Here is a 20,921-nt window from a genome sequence, read left to right on the forward strand (position 1 = left end):
AGAGGTGAATGTGGACGGGCTTAGCAACTGGTCTGCAGGCCAAACAATTGAGGTAGCAAAAGAAGAAATTGAGAAAATACAGGTTTATCCATAGCAAGGAAGAAAGCAAGGCCGTTAGCATGGAAACCAATAAAAAGGTGCATAAGGCGTATTTGCAGTGGTAATAAATGGAATTGGTTTGTGCTAACTAAATTGTAGCTGTTCTTAAAGTTATTATTAGAAACAATCAAGAATCAGTGTTACAAAGCAGATGTGCCCCTTTGCAGATGTTACATGTCAAAATTAAGGTACAGGATGTAGTTTAGAAGATAAATGGTGTCTCAAGACCAAAATGGCCTTGAGATGGACCAAAATTAGAAGAAATTTAAGCATTGGACGTAAGGACTAGTAAATATAAGGCTAATTAGTAGATTAATATAACACAAGGCTTAGTACGCACATACAAACCTGTAAGGTTATCCAAAGGACCATGAGGAAGAGGAGAAGCCTTTGCCAAAAGACCACCAAAAGAAGACTGAAGACCTCCTAACAACAAGTGAGGCATGTGCCGTGAAGGAAAATGATGTAAAGTCAGAAAAATCAGAAATAGGAGGAAACTTACAGGAAACATTAATGAATATGTATAAGCATACAGTATATGAGTTTAGCTTGAAGTGCTTTGTTTTGAACGTGAAGCAGGGTGGGAAGCCTCCGTACCCTGGACGGTTTTGCTTATGCTTTAATCATACTTAATTGCTAGTAGATTATATATATAAATTTTAATTTTTTATTAAACTGTATTATTTTACTAAACTGTATTCTTTTATACCACATTACTATTCACTTTAGTAAATGGTATTCATTTTTAATTAAACTGCCATTAAGCCAAGGGACCTAGTTGTCAAAATTCTAATTTCATTTATAACAATATTTTAGCAAAGAAAGCTGGTACAACAACATTGGTATTTAACAAACATGACACAATATGAGCTATATTAACAAAGAAGGCACCTTACGGTGACAACATTCTACTGTTCAAACTGTAAAATATCTTTCTGTACTGATCAGGAGGTCATGATTTACTCTTTACAATCCTGATGCTGAATGTCTCCTTAGGCTGTCTGGTCACAGAGAAGAATGAATCCCTTGCAGGCTGCCCCTGTTTGGACAACCTGCTCCTCACCCCGAGCCTCAGCATGTCTGACATGGCCCACCTGGGACTGACATCCCAAAACATTGATAACATTTCTCTTTAGAATTTTTCTTTATAATTAAAATCTAATTAATTAAAAAAATAAAATGTTATTTTTTATAATAATATTGTTCTGTACTTATAGAACCTAATTTTTATATTTATATAAAAGAATTTATACAATTTTAGGAACAAAAAACATTATCGGTCCTTGGTTCAAAGTACCACCATTCCCTTCATTAATTAATTGATCACTATTTCTCCCTCTTTATGCTAATTTGTCCTACTTTTAGTCCTTTGGTAATATTTTTTAATAATTTTCTCAGACAGGGTAAAAGGGACCACTTTGGGGTCCATGGAAACTTTTCTGGGGAACATTTGGGGCAGTTTTGTGTCTGGGGAGGGAATTTAGAGAGAACTTGGTGGTCTGGAGGACACCTGGGGGAGCCAGGTGGGCACTTAGGGATTCTGTGGGACAATTCGTGGTCTGGGGAAGCACTTGGGCGTCCAGGGGGGCGCTTGGAAGTCAGGGAGGGGAATCTGGGGACACTTCGGGGTCCGGGCGGGCACTTGGGGGGCTGTAACAGGGAATCTATGGGTCGCAGGGGATGATGGGAGTTGTAGGCGCCGATATAATACAGTTTAATGGGGCCGCGGAGCATCACGGGAGTTAAAGGCGCAGCTCCAGTGGATTCCGGTGAGGCGTGGGGCATGACGGGAGATGGAGTCATGGCTGGAATAGCACTCTATGGGCGCCGCGGAGCATGATGGGAGATGTAGTTCCGTAAGTGGCTCGGAAGGCGCGTTTGGTGTTGCAGGGAAGCACTCAGAGAGAACTTTTCCGTTCGAGCTGTGGTTGCAGGTCCTCGGGGTGAATGTATACAGCTCGTGAGCACTTGGGGGGAACCTGGGGAGCTGTAACTGGGCTCTTTGGGGCGTGGGGCACGGCAGGAGGTTTGGGCGCGGAACTGTGTTCTGGGATGATGGGAGATGAATTCCCAGCTGTGTCTGGAAGGGGCATCTGTGGTGTCGGGAGCATTCAGGGATCCAGAGATGCTTTGGGGGGTCCTGAACGAGCGCTGAGGGGGCACTCGGGGATCCTGAAGGGTTTGGGGGAGACTTACGAGACATATGGGGGGCGATGCCGGGGTTCTAGGGAGTGCAGGGCATATTCCCAGTTCCTCACAACCTGATCTCATTTGCCCCCTGCAGTCTCCTACTCACTGCCAGGACGATCCCAGTATGATATCCCAGTATGATGTCAGTACACAGCCAGTGCAATCTCAGCCAGTGCCAGGACGATCCCAGTACAAACCAGTCCCTGCCAGTGCTGCCACTCCTGGAATCCCCCAGCCCTCTCTGTGTTCCCCCCTCCCACATCTCCCCAGAGGAGCCCCAAGGGCTGGCAGTCCCCAGCCAGGGTCCCCAGCCAGCCCCAGGTTGGATCTGCTGCCCCCAATTTTCCCAGTTTCCCTCTCCTTTTCCTCAGGCCGTGTTCCCCCCGTCCCCAGTGTGTGGGAGCAGCGGAGAGCCCCGCACTGCCCATCCCGACCTGTCCCGGCTCCATCCCCGCTCCTGCTGTGGGCTGTGAGGGGTTCGGGAACGGGGCACCGAGGGTGTCACTGCTCCTGGGGGAGGAGGGGGAGGGATGAAAGAGGAGCAGGAGGAGGAGGAGGGACAAATGAGGATCAGGGAAAGGAGAAGGAACTACAAGGTCGAGCACTCCCTGAATTTATAGTCCCCCACCTGTGCGATCATCACCCACCATCCCACAGGTGACTGGGGAGCGGGAGCTTTGCCCAGATATCCTGGGGGGGTCCCTGGGTTGGGTTTATTTGGGGGGGGGATGTTTGGAGAATGTGGAACTCCAAAGCTGAGTGGAAAATCCTACTTGGGGAATATTGGGGGGTCCCACCATCCTTAAGTGGGGAGATGGAAACAGGGGGAACTTTTCGGATTCCTGGCACTCTCAGCAGCCCGGGGAGGGCAGGGACCAAGCCGACAGGTGATCCCCAGTACAAGCGTGACTCCCAGCAGCTGGGACGGGGGGAACCCTTGAACCCCAAACAGGAGAGACCAGAGATGGGGAACTCCTGGGAGGCATTTTCAGGCTGAATTTTGGTGTTTTCTGAAGGTTTTATGGACCCCAGATGTCCGATGACTTCTAGAGATGAGCTTGGACAGAGGGACCTGCAAACTCAATGTCCTCATCCCTTGTATTTCCCCAAACCAGGATTTCCCATTGCCAAACCTTGGCTGGATGGAGAGGAAGGCTGCAAGGAAGAGGAAGATGCCTCGGGACACCCAGGCAGGTGAGGAGGAAGTCAGTGCCCCTTTCCCTCTCTCTCCTGCTCCATCTCCCAGCCCAGCATGGCCCCCAGCTGCAGGACAACCCTGTTGCCGAGGCCGTCCTGCCGGGGACGCACTGGGGGGATCTCCTTCCCCTTCCCTCTGGCACCAAGGTAAATCCCATCCTCTCCTTGTCCTTCCTCCCTCAGACAAGGAGCTGAGGATGGAGACCAGGGAGGACAAATCCCTGCAGCAGAACCTTGTGGAAGAGGCTGATTTGAGCAGTTCCACAGTGCAGGAATCCAACGGGGAGGAAAAGCCCCGGAGATCCCGCAGGAGGAGGGGCTCCAAACCCATCCCAGGGTGCTCTGAGGAGGAAAGACCCACCCTGTGCCAGGAAGGTGACCAGAGATCCAGCTGGGGCTCTGAGCTGGTGGTCCATGAGCAGCTTCAGGATGGGGAGAAGTGCTTCAAGTGCTTGGAATGTGGGAAGAGCTTCAGCCAGAGCAGCAGCCTGATCTGCCACCAGATGATCCACACTGGGGAATGGCCCTACAAGTGTGGGAAATGTGGGAAGGGTTTCAGCTTTAACTCCAAACTCATCATCCACCAGCGCAGCCACACTGGGGAGAGGCCCTACGAGTGTCCCGAGTGTGGGAAGAGTTTTCGGATCAGCTCCAGTCTCCTCGTGCACCAGAGGATTCACACAGAGGAGAGGCCCTTCCGCTGCCCTGACTGTGGGGAGGGCTTCAAGCACAACTCCACCCTCACCATTCACCGGCGCATCCACACTGGGGAGAGGCCCTTCAAGTGTGGGGAATGTGGGAAGAGCTTCAGCCGGAGGTCCCAACTGACCATCCATCAGATGATCCACACTGGGGAGAGGCCCTATGAGTGTCCAGAATGTGGGAAGAGGTTTCAGACCAGCTTCCAGTTCCTCAGGCACCAGCAGATTCACACGGATGAGAGGCCCTTCCGCTGCCGTGACTGTGGGGAGCGCTTCAAGCAAAACTCCCACCTCATCACCCACCGGCGCATCCACACTGGGGAGAGGCCTTATAAGTGTGGAGAATGTGGGAAGGGGTTCAGCCAGAGCTCCAGCCTCAGTACCCACAAACGCATCCACACCGGGGAGAGGCCCTATGAGTGTCCCCAGTGTGGGAAGAACTTCTCAGACAGCTCTCAACTGACCAGACATAAACGGAGGCACCACTAAGGGAAGCCCTGTGAGTGCTCCAAGTGCAGGAAGAGCTTCGTGCGCTGCTCCAACTCCATCCCCCATCAGTGGGCCCACGTTGGGCAGAGCCCTGATGGCCCATGTTCCCTGTGATCTGTGTTGGGAAGACACTGGGCTGGTGGTCGTTTTGGTTTCGTTCTAATTATCTTTAGATTCATCTTTATCCCTTTGGAACAGACTAAATTGGGGTAAAAATCAACAAATTAATGGCATCTAATTAATCAATGGCACCTAAAACCTCACATTTTACTAGTGCTTCAAGAGCAACTGGGAATCAGGGAGCTACTTGAGAGTATTTAGGGGTTGTGGGGTATTTGGAGTTGTCTCCATTTCTTGGCACTCAAAGAGATGAGGGGCTTCAATCTGTCACCTCAAGACCTCTCAGTGCCTCTGAATGCTACTCAGTCCCACCCCAAAATTATTCAATTCCACCCCCCCTCCAGCTATGATGCCCTTAGTTTTAGCTTTCATTTTTTTCATATTCTGCACTGCCTAGGTTTGTAGTTTTGAACTTCATATTAATTGTTAGTGTCAGAAAAAATTAATCCACAAACACCAGAGGTTTATATGCAAAAAGAAGATAGAGGAGTGCTTTCAATTTTTTCAAATAAAGGGAGAGGCCATGGGGCATTCCCCTGGGATCTCTCTAATTTTTGGAGGGCGCAGCCTCCCTTTTATCCCAATTCCAGGCCGTACGTCCCTTCTCCCTTTCCCCATAGGCTGAGGGATTTGAGAGGTACAGACTTCCTGGTACACATGATACCTGAGATACCATCCCCCCTCCCCCCAGTGCATAATCTCCTTCTTAGTTCTCAGCCCTGTTTGAATTTTATGGTGTTTCCCCAGTGTCTGTTTCATCTTTCAGTTGAATCCATCCCATTGTTTCTGTTATCTCTCAGTGATAGTTTCATTTTATCAGCAGACTCACAGCTTGTTTGTAAAGACAAGTGTCACTCTGATAGTATAAGGTTTTAAAATCTTAGAAAATTTGGGGACTTAGAAAGAAAGTTAGGTTTGGTGAGCCCGGGAAGAGTAGGTCCTGGGAAGTGTTAGGCCTTGTACTTGCTAAAGATCATGTCAAACTGCACCTGTGTAATTGGTATATGATGAATGATACAATTGTTAGATGTGATTAGATATAATTATTGTTTAAAGAACATGAGGAACAATGTTAGGGGGTTGAGGGGGATCACAAGAAATCCATGCTTGGGTAAAAACAATGCATACAATAGAACAATGTAAGTTTAATAATTAATATGAAAGTTATATAATGATAGAGTATAAAAGTATGTTCAACTCAAAACCAAGTCAGGTCAGATTTGGGTATGTGTACCCCTGACACCCAGAGCTCTTAATAAAGCACCTTCATTTAATCATTCTGTGATTATGTGTGTTCCTGAACACTAACATTTTGGCGACCCCAGATGGGACCTTGTGAGTGCTGCTGAGCAAACTCACGACCCGATCACGCTCCAGCTGACACCAAGGAATTCTTGGGGACCCCATCAGCTGCGACCATCTCTGCTGCTCACAATTTCCCCAGGAGAGAAAGGTAAGGTGCTTTACTGTGGGGGTCAGAAAACCAGCTGATTCAGAGATCCTGGCTCTCCCTTGGAGGCAAGGCACTTTCTCTCAGAGATAGAAAAGTATTACTCCCAGAAATCTTTGAGTTAGTTGCCTAGGCGCCGTCTGTCAGACGACTGCAATAGCGTTGCAGATCCAGCATTTGTGGTATATTGTAGTTATAATATGGAGAAACTTAAAGGGATTTTGGGCAGCAATGCTCCCATACCAGATACTTCTCCTTTGGGTGCTTATTAGCACATTGGAAACAAGGTAACATTGGGGAAGAATTACATAAGACTAAGATAATTTTGGCCAAATCTTCCCACAGAAAAAGACCCCAGCAACCCCGTCTCTTCTGTTGGTAGCTATAACCCCCTCTTCTCTCTCTTTACTTTGTTTTCTTTATCTCACCCTCTCTTCCTCTCCTCTCTCGCATAACCCTTGTTGTTGGCACTAAAATAAAGGTACATTATTGTTGTTGTGATTTAAACTGAAATCCCTTGTGTCCGTCTTGCACTCTGAGATCAAACGAACCTCTCACGAGTCCCACTCGCGTTAGCGAATCGTGGCATTTAAACTGGAGTCACAGACAGGATTTCTGACAGACAGAAGGGGCTGCAGTTTTGTTGTGCAGTCTGTATTAGGGGAAGGACGTTTTGCTCCAGTTGCACCCAGCCTGACACTCCCAAAGAGTCAGCGGTGTCTGGAAAGCAAGAGGGGCAACTTGAATTTCCCGCAAACTGCACACGCCGAGGTGAAAAGCACCCCACACTCACTTGAGGGCTCTGTCTGCAGAATTTCGCAAAAGATCTCTTAGTGCAAAAGGACTGGATTGTTTTTGTTGTTGCGTGTATGAATTTTGACAGCTTGGTGTAGCAAAGAGACAACCAGAATTTTAAACTGAAGGAGTGCCTCCCAAGCAGATTTGTTCTTTTTACCCATACAGGGAAGCAAAAATTTGTGTGTGTGTGTGTGTGTGTGTGTAATTTAAGTTGATACCTCCCTGTAGTGGTTTTTCCCTCTGTAAAAATGACCGAAAATGGCTGCAGAAGTTAAAGCTGCATTTTATGCATGTTATGCTTTGTTAGCAAAACACAATGCCAAACCTCCAGGAGGGAAAGGTTCGTGCTTAATAATTGGTTTAATTTGGAAAATGTGATTGATAGACTATGTTTTTTTTACAACATGAAACAGAATTTAAACTGGGCAAAAATAAAACTCTACTCTGCTCAGTTTTGAGAGCTTGTCTTACAGCAGCTATAGAAACTTGCTTTAAGTGAAGAAGTGAGGAAAGAACTATAATAGACTCCCTCCAAAACCTAGTTAAAATTTTGCAAAAACAATTGGATGAAGAAAGGAGTAAGATCAATCTGTTGTGAGTAGCCCTCCATGATAAAAATTCAAAAAATGCTGACTTGCTAAAGGAAACAAGAGAGGGAAACCCCTCTCATTAATCAAATTTACCCTCAAAAGGAGCTAACTTGGATAAAATTGTGGGGAACACTGGTGTCTTAGTTTGAAACCTCTAATTAAAAGACAATATAATATAATTATATCAATAATGAAAAGGATCCGCATATAACGACTGAAAATAAAGAAAAAGAAAAAAAAAAAAAAAAAAAGGGAGTACGGGAGTCTGCCTCACGAGTCAGAGACAGAATATGTATTCTGAGTGTCTCTTACTGGAGGTGATTAAATTCGATTGAGAGAACAGGAAGCCAGTGGGTACTGGGGACATGGAGTCTTCGTAACAACAGGAGACAGACATAACCCATGGGCTCTAAATCAGCATGCAGCTTATCAGGCAGAGGGGCTAAACCCCTTGGAAAGGGGGGACCCTATAGCTATAGTTGGTACCCCCAACCAACTACTGGAAAACATTCACAAAGCTGCCTGCTTGCAAATGATACACAAAAGAAAATTAATTGCTGGTTCTAAATCACCAGTGTTGTTACCTGTGAAAACTGAAATTATGACCTCTTTAATTCAAGGCCTTCCAGAATCACTTAAACCTACAGCAATTTTTCTCATAAAAAACCCCCAAAACCATAGCAGCTATAACCCCTGTGGAGAGACTAGATAGATTTCTTGGGAACCCGACTGATTGACCTGGTTCCACTGATCCTGGGTTTACTCCCTTCACCACCCCCTCTCAGCCAACAGGTTCACAACTGCGTTCTCCTGCTAGGAACCATAAAATTTGGACATGGAGCAAAGTTGCAAAAGAGTTAACTAATTACAGTAGAAATTATGGACCTGTAAAAATCCCAGAAGAAAAATCAGAGAAAGCAAAGGGTGTTAGATACATTGGTTCTCTTAATGAAAACCCAGAAAAGAGAAAACAAATCTCTAACCACCAGTACTGGTGGTCACTAAGGATAAAGAAGAGGGTCCCCAGAAACATAATGGATGACTTATCACTTAAAAGTTGAGTAAAGTAGTTTCTAATTAACACTGTCCCAAGTTCATTGTATCGAATGCCCCACTGTATAACCCAGCACACCTCCACAGGCTCTGGGCTGCCAGCCAAAGCAGTCTCCTTCTCAGCTTCTGGGAGTGGATCCCAAACAGCCTCAAACCCCAAATCAGGGAAACTGGGAACTCTGCCTCTTATGGGTGAGCAGAGAGGTGGAGGTTGGTTGTATTTAAAATGCTCACTAGAAATAACAAAACTGGAGACATACTGATTTTAGCAATGGTGGGTCCCAAACGTGCGCCTATTACTTCCAGTTAACGCTAGAGCCCAAATTTCTGTGTTAACCAATACAGACTAGTACAGGATTTGAGAGCAATAAATGCAATAACTAAAGATATTTACCCAGTGGTAGCTAATCCTTGCACATTGTTAACATCCATAAAAGAGAAATATAAATGGTTTACTGTAATTGATTTAAAAGATGCCTTTTTCTGCATACCCCTTGATAAATATATATGATAAAAATATATGAGATAAATATATGAGACAAATATATGAGATAACACACTTAATGTATCTCAATTTTTCTGCATACCCTTGACAAAGAAAGTAGGAAACTGTTTGCCTTTGAGTGGGAAAATCCAGAAAATGGAAGGAAAACTCAGCTCACCTGGACACACCTCCCACAAGGATACAAGAACAGTCCAACCCTATTTGGAAGCCAGCTATTTAAGGAGCTGGAGATTTGGACTGAGAATGAGCAAGTACTGAGAGAACAATACCTGCTGTTCCAATATGTTGATGATACACTGACAATTACAGAAGAGAAAACAACCTGCATAAAGGTAACAATTGAAATTTTAAATCAGCTGGGAATGGGAGGATATAAGGTGTCTAAAGAGAAGGCACAAATTGCCCGGCAAACTGTGATTTACCTGAGATGTGTAATCTCACAAGGGCAACGTAAGCTGGGTACTGATCATATTCAAGCTATTTGTGCTATTCCAGAACCCCAGAAGCTGCATGAGCTGCGAGTTTTCCTTGGGATGACAGGGTGGTGCCACCTGTGGATCATGGACTATGGACTAATTGAAAACCCCTGTATGAAGCCCAGAAGACGCAGCCGTTTACCTGGGGCAAACCACAGAAGGAGACCTTCCTCAAACTGAAGGAGGCATTGACAACAGCTCTGGCATTAGGATTGCCTGATTTGTCCAAAGATTTTCACCTGTTTGTGCATGAAAGACTACACCTAGCACTGGGAGTGCTGACCCAACCTTTGGGAGGCTGGAAAAGGCCGGTAGGCTACTTCTCCAAACAACTTGACAATGAGAGTGCCTGATGGCCTTTGTGCCTGTGGGCAGTTGCAGCCACTGTGATGCTGATACAAGAAGCCAGGAAACTCACAATGGGTAGAGACATAGATGTCTATGTGCCACACATGGTGACCACTGTTGTAGAACAAAAGGGGGGCCATTGGCTATCTCCAAGCAGGATGATGAAATTCCAGGTAATCCTGACTGAGCAGGATGATGTCACACTAAAGACAACTAACCTCTTGAATCCAGCTTTGTTCCCACGTACCACAACTGAAGAAGGCCCATTAGAGCACGACTATGTAGAAGTAATAGAGTACACCTATTTGGCAAGAGAAGACCTGAAAGACATCCCACTAGAGCAAGCAGAGTGAGAGCTATTCACAGATGGAAGCAGCTTGGTGGAGAACGGGACCAGATACGCTGGATATGCGGTAACAACAGTCAGTACAATAGTGGAGGCAAAAGCAAATACCAAATACAAATCACCAAATTCATCTGCCCAGAGGGCAGAACTGGTTGCCTTAAGCAGAGCACTAGAATTGAGTAAAGGGAAAAGGGTAAACATATGGACTGACTCAAAGTATGCTTTTGGAGTAGTACATGTACATGGAGCACTGTAGAAAGAAAGAAGACTACTGGCTTCTCAAGGTACACACATTAAACATCAAGATGCAGTCCTGCAATTGATAAAAGCAATACAAAAACCTGAAAAAGTATCAATTATACAGTGTAAAGCACACCAATCAAGAAACTCCAAAATTTGTGAGGAAAATTGAAAAGCAGCCTGGACAGCTCGACAGATTGCTTGAGAAGTGCAAACAACAATGGCATGGATACCTTTAAAAGTTAATGTATCTCAATGTAATTTGCCTCCAAAACCAAAATATTCAGTAAAAGATGAGAAATTGGGACATTTGCTAAATGCACAAAATAATTCAGAAGAGTGGTATGTAACTGCACAAAGACAAATAGTGTTAACCCCCTTGATAATGAGAGAAGTTCTACAAATTAAATATAACAAATGCCATTGGGGTGCAGAAACATTGGTAAAATTGCTAAAACAAAAATTAATCTTGGTATGGATGCTAACAATGGCAAAATCAACTCAGTGGCTAGACACAGGCAGAGCTAGGAAGGATTAAGATAGGAATAGAATCAAGATGACACTTGGTAAGAACCCTTTAGTAGAGCGAAATTTGGGTGGGCCCTAGAGTCTTTGCTTGGTCCTATAGCAAACTATCAGAATAAAGAAATGTTGTACAAACTTACAGGTCAGGTAGATAAATTAGCAAGAGTGACCTGAGAAAGATTTAAAGAACTAAACATACAATTACAATTTACTACTCCTGAAAGAGCATGGAGTGTGTGGGTTTTTTAAAGGGATGGATTGATCATTGCTGCATCCACATCCCAAATGTAACTGCAGATGTAGAATATGACATCAATCAGTTGCAACAAATAGAGCATGGAGCACAGGAAGAGCAAAAGGATTTGACTACAATTGGTTAGGGAGAATCTTCAAAGGGTTAGGGTGGAATGTGAGGTCGTGGAGTAAATCTATCATTGAGAGTGCCATAATCTTACTAATTGTATTCTTAGCAATTTGGTTAGTTTGCAGCATCTTCAAGGTAGAAATACAGAAGAAAATGTCCTGGAACCAGAAAATAATAAAGGCACTGATGTGAGATCCACCATCTTCTGGTTCTCCAGTTCCTGACAGTATCCAGGACAGCTCACCTGGATGAGGTTTACATCAATCAAGGATTCAAAGAACATCAAGTATAAACTCAGAAACAAAGAACTGTATCAAGTGAAAACATTTGCACTTATAGTGAAGTGAAAATGCTTTCATTTAGATATGTAATATCAAATATATAATACAAATATGTAATGATAGTAAAAGGTCTCAAAATCTTAGAAAATCCAGGGACTTAGAAAGTTAGGTTTGCCAAGCCTGGGAAAAGTTGGCCCTGGGAAATGTTAGGCCTTGTACTTGCTAAAAATCAGGTCAAAACTGCACCTGTGTAATCAGTAGATGATCATGATACAATTGTTAGATGTGATTAGCTGTAATTATTGTTTAAAGAACATGAGGAACAATGTTAGGGGGCTGGGGTGGATCAGGAGCAATCCATGCTTGGGTAAAAACAATGCATACAATAGAGCAATGTAAGTTTAATAATTAATATATAAGTTATATAATAACAGAGTATAAAACATGTTCAACTCAAAACCAAGATGGGTCAGATTTGGGTATGTGAACCCCTGACACCCAGATCTCTTAATAAAGCCCCTGCATATAATCATTTGTGATTATGTGTGTTCCTGAACGCTAACAATTTCATCAGATTTTACTGGAATTTTGTGGGATTTTTCTGGAATTTTGTGGGATTTTCCTTGAGTTTTGTGGGATTTTTCTTGAATTTTGTGGGGTTTTGAGAAGATTTAGGGACTTGTGGGATTTTTCTGGAATTTTGTGGGATTTTTCTTGGATTTTTCTGGCTATTGAAGAGATTTTGTGGGATGCTTCTGGAATTTTGTGGGATTCTCATGGAATTTTGTGGGATATTGAGGAGACTTGAAAACTTTTGAGGGATTTTTTTTAGATTTTGTGGAAATTTGTGGAGATATTGTGGAATATTTCTGGAATTTGGTAGCATTTTGAGAAGATTTAGGGGATTTTGTGGGATTTTTTTTCAATTTTGTGGGATTTTTGTGGAAGTATGTGAGACTTTGAACAAATGAAAATAATTTTGTGGGATGTTTCTTGAATTTTGTGGGATTTTTGTGAATGTTCTAGAATTGCCTAAAATTTTGTAGGATTTTTAAAATTATTTTCGTGGGATTTTTCGGAAATTTTGTGGGACTTTTCTGGAATTTTGAAGGATTGTTCTTGAATTTTATGGGATATTCAGGCAATTTTGTGGGATTTTTCTGGAATTTTGTGGGATGTTTCTGGAATTTGGTAGGGTTTTGAGGAGATTTAGGGAATTTTTTGTGATTTTTCTGCAATTTACCAGGATATTGATGAGATTTTGTGGAATTTCTCTGGAATTACGTGGGATTTTTCAGGAATTTGGAAGTATTTTGAGGAGATTTAAGGAATTTCGTGGGATTTTTTTGAATATTAGTGGGATATTGAGATTTTTTGGGATGTTTCTGGAATTTTATGGGATTTTTCTTGAATTTTGTGAGGTTTTCCAAGGATTTTGTGAGATTTTTCTGGAATATTGTCAAAATTGGCGGAGATATTGTGGGATTTTTCTGGAATTTTTTTTTATTTTCCAGGAGTTTTGTTGGAAGTGGAGGAGATTTTGTGGGATGTTTCTGGAATTTGGTGGGATTTTTCTGAAATTTTGTGGGATTTTCCTTGAATGATGTGGGATTTTTTTCTAGATTTTCTTGGAACTTGTGCAGATTTTGTGGGATGTTTTGTTATTTGGTGGGGTTTTGAGAAGATGTAGGGAATTTTGCGGGATTTTTCAGGAATTTGTGGGATTTTTCTTAAATTTTGTGGGATGTTTCTGGAATTTTGTAGGATTTTGAGGAGACTTGAAGAATTTTGAGGGATTTTTCTTAGAATTTGTGGAAATTTGTAAAGATCTTGTGGGATGTTTCTGGAATTTTGTGGATTTTTCTTCAATCTTGTGGGATTTTTCTGTAATCTTGTGAAATTTTTCAGGATTTTTTCAGAAATTTGTGGAGATTTAGTGAAATGTTTCTGGAATTTGGTAGGGTTTTCGGAAGATTTATGGAATTTTGTGGAATTTTTATTGAATTTGGTAGGATTTTTCTGGAATTGTGTGGGATTTTGAGGAAATGTTTTGGAATTTTGTGGGATGTACCTGGATTTTTTGTGGGATGTTTCTGGAATCTTCTCAGCTTTTTCTGGAATTTTGTAGGAAATTGGAGAAAATTTTGTGGGATGTTTCTGGAATTTGGTAGCGTTTTGAGAAGATTTAGGGAATTATGTGGGATTTTTCAGGAATTTAGTGGGATATTTCTGGAATTTTGTGGGAATTTCCCTGAATTTTGTGTGACATTTCCTGAATTTTGTGGAATTTTTTTGGCATGTTGTGGAATGTTTTGGCATTTTGTGGGATTTTAGGGAGACTTGAAGAATTTTGAGAGATTTTTCTTAGATTTTCTGGAAATTGGAGGAGATTTTGTGGAATGTTTCTGGAATTTGGTGGGGTTTTTGTGGCATTTTGAGGAGACTTGAAGAATTTTGAGGGATTTTTCTGAGATTTTGTGGAAATTTGTAAAGAATTTTGTGGGATGCTTCTGGAATTTCATAGCGTTTTGAAAAGATCTAGGGTATTTTGTGGGATTTTTCTTCAATCTTGTGGTATTTTTCTGCAATTGTGTGGAAATTGGAGGAGATTTTGTGGGATGTTTTTAGAATTTGGTAGGGTTTTGAGAAGATTTAAGGAATTTTGTGGCATTTTCCTGGAGTTTTGTTGGCCTTTTGTCCTTCTTTAAGGCCAATTTAGGAGGAAAACTCCAAGTGGGGGTTTCCCCAGGGAAATGACCCCTCCCCCCCCAACTGTTCCGGGAAAGGAAAAAAATTTCCTCGGAGAGAAGTGGGAGAAGCTGTTTATTTAACAGAAATTGAATAATATTAAATAAGAAAACCTCTCGCTGTTGAATGGGATGGCAAATCTAGGAAGAAAAGTCCTTTTCATGTGCTGTAGCTCGGCTCGCTCAGGTTCTTATCAGTCCTTTCGGCGCTGGAAAGTGCCGAGGCCCAGGCCCCGGTGGGCCATAGGCGTGAGCTCCCGGGGTTTGGCTGCGTGTTCGGTCCAGAGCAGGCTTGCACAGATGCAGGTAAAAAGGGAAAAAACAAAGGTCCAGGGAACTCCTCTGCCTCAGCTAGCTAAAACTAACTAAAAGCCAGAGAGAAGCTGTGTCCTGCAGTGTGTCCGTGCTGCAGACACCACAGTCCAGGAGCGGGATGTGGGGGAGTGATGTTTTCTTTCAACACAAATTGCGCACTTCTTCTTCCGCCCCCTTCGCTCTCAGAGCCAGTCTTAAAGGTGCACAACTTAATATATAACATAAACCAGACAATTGGGGATACCAAGATCATAAAGTCACCCCAGGACAGCTCTATATATGACCTTTTTATTATTATTTTTTTTCCTACCAACTGGCCTCCTTTTCAGACACTCTAAGTCTTTTTTTAGCAAGAAAATTAAGCAGCTTTACAGTAGCCTCTTCAACCACCTTTTGTCCCCCTGACAAAAGCAAATCATCCACATCCTGCAACATCCTAACTCCTGAGGCTGGAGTAAACTCTCTTAATATTTTCTGCAAAGCTTGCCCAAACAAAACCAGTGACGCTGGATATCCCTGTGGGAGGACTGTCCATGTCAAATGTTGTTGTACCATTTTCCTTCCTTTTGTTCCAGTCATTTTCCTTTTAAACATGATCCAGTTCATTGGCAAGCAATGCCACTGCCTAAAGCCAATCACATTTTTTGTTTTAGTAACCAATTGCTCCCTGTCCCAATTTTTCGCATCAAGTCCATCTTAGGCGTAGGGAGGTGACTAACAAATTAACCAAGGAAAGATAATAAAATACTTTCCCCTCAAGTTTTCCTACAGCCCCCACAGAGGAAGCTGCATGAGAAATATCTGGGCCTGCATAGGGACAGCACCAGCCCCACAAGGCAGCAGCTGCAGAATCGGCCTCAGAACTGAATCCTGCCAATTCTGCCTTTTTACAACAAAACACACAAAAAGCAGAGGGGCATGGTGAGACACAAACTTTGAAGAATTTAAGATTCTAGAGAAGCTGAGGCCTTAATTAAAAAGAAGCCTTGCTAACTCTAATTAAAATCAATAGATGGGCCTTGCTAAAATTAAAGGTAGATAGAGAGGATGTTGCTCTATTAGGAACGGCGAGAAGAACGACACAGACTCTCTTGGGAGTCGATCAGGAGAATTTCTCTCTGGTTTATTACCTCAGGTCTTTTTTATAGACCGATACGTGAAAAGTACAGGAAAGAAACTCTTATTGGTTAGTAAACTAACACATCACTATCATTGGTCAGTGGGGTACACTACCCCTCGACCTTCTCTTGCAAGAAAACAAGGAACAGACAAACAGCACCTGCAAGGCTGTTTTCTGTCTCTGAGGATTGTTTTAATTCCTCCTCATGATTTCCCAGGCCACTTTCTCAGGCAAGACTGAGAAAGCTATGTGGCCTGCAATTTCCACAGGCACCGTGCTCTCTGTTTCACAGTTAGCATCCACAAGAGGCCTTGCTAAAATAGAGGTTAAGCATTGGCTAATAACTAATTGTCAACGTTATGCTTGTTCAGTTGGGCTTAGAGTGAGAAATAAAGTATCTGGTAAAGAACTTCAAGAACATAAGACAGCTGCAAATCAGAAACTCATTGAAGATATGAAACAAGGAGCCCAGCCAAGGGTCCATTTGTCACTTTGCATTGAAAAGGTTGAAAGGGCAGAACGAGGAAGAGCCATATCCCTTCCTCCCTTCTGTGACCCCTCCTCAGAAAAAGACCACCGACCCATTTCAAGGATCATGCTTAACTGCTTTTTTTCCTAAGTAGCATAGGAAGTGAAAAGTTGGTGGGAACTGGGTCATGAATATGTATTTGTATTCAATACTTCTGTAAATAAAAAGCCTGTATTCACCTGTGCTTGGGGCCGTGTGTATTAAGGGGTGACCTGACACATCAGCCCAGTGCTGTGAATAAACATACACTTTTTAATCCTAAAACAGTTAAGGAGTCTTTGTCTTTCTCAGTTGGATATTGATACCAGATCATATCCATGTTTTAGTAAATCAGCCTTAAAATGAATCCAAAAATTGCATGTGGAAAAAGGAAAAGAATTTGGGGGTTTGGGAAGAGTAGGATGGGTTTTGTTAACAGCAAATAGGAAAAAGCACCAACAGAAGGAACAATTGTTTTTGGAACACTCCCATGTGGAGTGACAGAAGAAGGTTATAGTCTTGAGCTCAGATTTGTTTGTACAAGTGAAAAAACAACAACAAGAACAATGATGATAATGATTATAATAATGATGATAATGATGATAATGATAATGATAATGATAATGATAATGATATTGATAATATAACACAATAATATATATTTATATACATAATTAAAAATTGATAATTTGAAATAATGTTGACAGTACTGATTTGTGAGCTTTGGCTGCTCACTGTAACACTAAGCACCCTACAAAAAAGGACTGGCAAAGACCCAAATGTCAGTGGTAAACTTTTGTGAATTGTATACATGGAATAAAGGAGGAAGGGGTGAAATTGGCTGTTTCTATAGGGTTTGGTGATACTATGATGCAGAATGCTTTGTCTGTTCCTGTGAAAAACACACTGATTAAGACTGCTGGGTTTTTCATGTACCAGACTCTCTACAAGCTGCAGGATTGGTTGAACAAGTGAAGGAGTTGTTAAGAGAGCAGTTGATAAAATGAGGAAATGGGAACCTGTCCTGGTGGAGAACCCATCTCCCAGATGTGTTCCATGCCCTTAACAATGGGCCCACTGGGGAAATGGAAACCCCTGGGTGTGCAGGGCTGCACCCAATTTGCAAACACAACCATGGACAGTGAGACTTGGACTGCCTGGGAAATTGTTCTGGGTGTGATGGCCCCTGACAGGGCCACCCCAGAGGCTGCAGGGCTGGACCTTCATGCACTGGAATTAATTAGGAAAAAGCCAAAGCAAATGAAAGTTAACAATATAAGAATAGGAATTCAGATTCCTCCAGGATGCTTTGGTTTGGTAACTGCTCACTTGAGCTTGGCCTTGCAAAGTGTTGATGTCATGGGAGCAGGAATTGATGCAGATTATCAAGGAAAAATTGGTGTAAGTCTGTTAAACAATAATGAACAAGATTTTGTTTTCCAACCCCATGGCAGGGTATTACAGTTATTAATACTGCAGTTTTAAAAACAATTGTGAAAGAAGGACATCTACCTCAAATCACCTCTGTTCATGGAGATCAAGAGTTTGGATCCAGCAGTCCTAATAATGGAGCCAGAGTGTGGGTCCAGAGGCCAAATGGGCCTCCAGAGGCAGCTGAAGGAACAGCTCTGGGGAAAGACAACACTGTTTGAATCCTGAGACCTGGGCAGGAACAATGGGAATATGTCCCTGCAGCCAAGTGTTCTCTGCCACAACAAGCTGATGTTATGGGATATTGTTTTACAGATGCTGCCAGACCAGATCTCCCTGTTTGCCCCAACGACCCCTTTGGAAAATGCTCTGATCTACGGGGCTCCGTGTGAAGGCTGATGTGACACTGAGGGACTTCCACACCAATTCCAGCCAGGAGCCTGGGTGCCCATCAGGGACTGGGACCTGGCACTTCTCCAGCCGAAGGGGAGAGGATCCCAGTTTCCAGCTCCTGGCTGGAATTGGTGTGCAAGTCCCTCAGTGTCGCATCAGCCTTCACATGGAGCCCCGTGGATCAGAGCATTTTCCAAAGGGGTCGTTGGGGCAAACAGGGAGATTTGCTCTGGCAGCATCTGTAAAACAATATTGACTTTTTCTGGCAGAGAACACTTGGCTGCAGGGACATATTCCCATTCTTCATGCTCAGGTCTCAGGATTCAACCAGTGTTGTCTTTCCCCAGAGCTGTTCCTTCAGCTGCCTCTGGAGGGCCATTTGGCCTCTGGACCCACACTCTGGACCAATTATTAGGACTGCTGCATCCAAACCTTTTATCTCCACAAACAGTGCTGATTGGAGGTGGATCTCCTTCTTTCACAATCGTTTTTAAACTGCAATATCAATATTTGTGATAACCTGTCATGGGGTTGAATAATCCAATCTTGTTCATTCATTTCTAACAGAATTTCTTTAATTTCTCCTTCATAATCTGCATCAATTCCTGCTCCCATGACATCAACACTTTGCAAGGCCAAGCTCAAGTGAGCAGTTACCAAACCAAAGCGTCCTGGAGGAATCTGAATTCCTATTCTTGTATTGTTAACTTTCATTTGCTTTGGCTTTTTCCTAATTAATTCCAGTGCAGGAAGGTCCAGCCCTGCAGCCTCTGGGGTGGCCCTGTCAGGGGCCATCACACCCAGAACAATTTCCCAGGCAGTCCAAGTCTCACTGTCCATGGTTGTGTTTGCAAATTGGGTGCAGCCCTGCACACCCAGGGGTTTCCATTTCCCCAGTGGGCCCATTGTTAAGGGCATGGAACACATCTGGGAGATGGGTTCTCCACCAGGACAGGTTCCCATTTCCTCATTTTATCAACTGCTCTTTTAACAACTCCTTCACCTGTTCAACCAATCCCGCAGCTTGTAGAGAGTCTGGTACATGAAAAACCCAGCAGTCTTAATCAGTGTGTTTTTCACAGGAACAGACAAAGCATTCTGCATCATAGTATCAACAAACCCTATAAAAACAGCCAGTTTTATCCGTTCCTCCTTTATTCCTTGTATAAAATTCACAAAGTTTACCACTGACATTTGGGTCTTTGCCAGTTCTTTTTTGTAGGGTATTTAGTGTTACAGTGAGCAGCCAAAGCTCACAAATTGGTATTTTCAGCATTATTTCACATTATTGAGTTTTGGTTATATATATAAATATATATTATTGTGTTGTTATTGTTATTATGTTACTTGCACAAACAAACCTGAGCTCAAGACTAAAACCTTTTTCTGTACCTTCATGTGGGAGCATTCCAAAAAACAACTGTTCCTTCTGTTGGTGCTGTTAAGAAAATCCATCCTTGTCTTTCCAAACCCACAAGTTCTTTTCCTTTTTCCATATGCAATGTTTGGATGCATTTTAAGACATCCTGCGGTTCAGCCTCTTTTAACCGACTGCCCCACTGCTCGCACGGTGCTCCCACCTCAGCCCCACTCCAGAGCCAGTGAACTCTGGGGAGGGCTTCCCTTCTGGGAATTTCAGATGGGACAGATTCCTTACATTTACATTTAAAAAGTGATATTTTGTTGTGATCTGGCCAGACTTTGCCAATTTGGTTTCACCAGTGGGCAGGGTCAGCACCAAAGGCACCAACACCACCTGAAGGAATCAGTGTCACTTACTGCAGCTCCAAGCAGCAAAGGATCACAAAAGGAGCAGCTCAGCAATGCACCCAATCATCACTGCCAAAGATTGCCTGCAGGCATTAACAAAGATCCAGTTCCCCTCAGACTTTGCCATCCCCAGATCCACCCATCAGCTGGGGAAGCTGTCACAGCCAAGGACTGGAGAGCCACTCCCAGACACTGGGAAATCCTGCAGGTGCCTCCAGCCACAGGTGAGGCTCAACCCCGGCTGTGAGAGAGGGCCCAGCTTTGATAGTGCTGAATGAACAAACTGACAGCACTTCTGCTGTGGGAACATCTGGTTTCATCCTCCTCTTGCGTCCCTACCAAAGCCTGGCCAGGCCTCAAGGAGGAACCAAGGGAGTTGACTCTGTCCATACACCCCAAACAAGGCCAGATGTCCGATTGAATGGCCTTGTCTGGCTTCTAAACACAGAAAGGTCAATCCATGTTTCATTGATGAGTGGATCCATCTATCACAGTGCTAATGACCATGCATATTTCAGTAATGAGCAGACAGACAGATAACCTCTGGTTGGAAGGTTCATCCAGAGGTCACCTTTGGCTCAGGGCCTGTTGTTCAGGCCTCACTCAGGGCCTGTTGTTCAGACCTTGGCACTTCAGGGACGAGGTTTAGTGCTGGGCTTGACACTGCTGGGTGACTGGCTGGACTGGATGAGCTGAGAGCCCTATTCCAGCAAAATGGATTCTATAATTGCAGGATTCTATCTGCTGCATTCAGCTAGGTCCATTACTTAGCAGCATTACTTTGGCCCAAAAGCCCCCTCTTACTCAGCTCTTGTGGCCTGAGGCTTCAGCTCCTTCAGCTCCTGGTGCTGAGCTGCTCACGCTG

At 43.5% G+C, this 20,921-nt stretch overlaps 1 protein-coding gene across 1 annotated transcript in view; it reads left to right on the forward strand.

The window, feature by feature from the left end:
* The window catches only part of LOC147646801 (uncharacterized), a 442,845-nt gene that overhangs the window by 324,180 nt on the left and 97,744 nt on the right, over positions 1-20,921 (forward strand). The window contains exon 5 of the mRNA XM_086872948.1: positions 4,079-4,663. Within this exon, the coding sequence (XP_086729074.1) occupies positions 4,079-4,663 (585 nt within the window). The remainder of the gene's footprint in view (positions 1-4,078; positions 4,664-20,921) is intronic.

This window comes from Cyanistes caeruleus, unplaced genomic scaffold, assembly GCF_971803275.1.
Source record: "Cyanistes caeruleus unplaced genomic scaffold, bCyaCae1.hap1.1 HAP1_SCAFFOLD_78, whole genome shotgun sequence".
Taxonomy (NCBI): Eukaryota; Metazoa; Chordata; class Aves; order Passeriformes; family Paridae; genus Cyanistes; species Cyanistes caeruleus.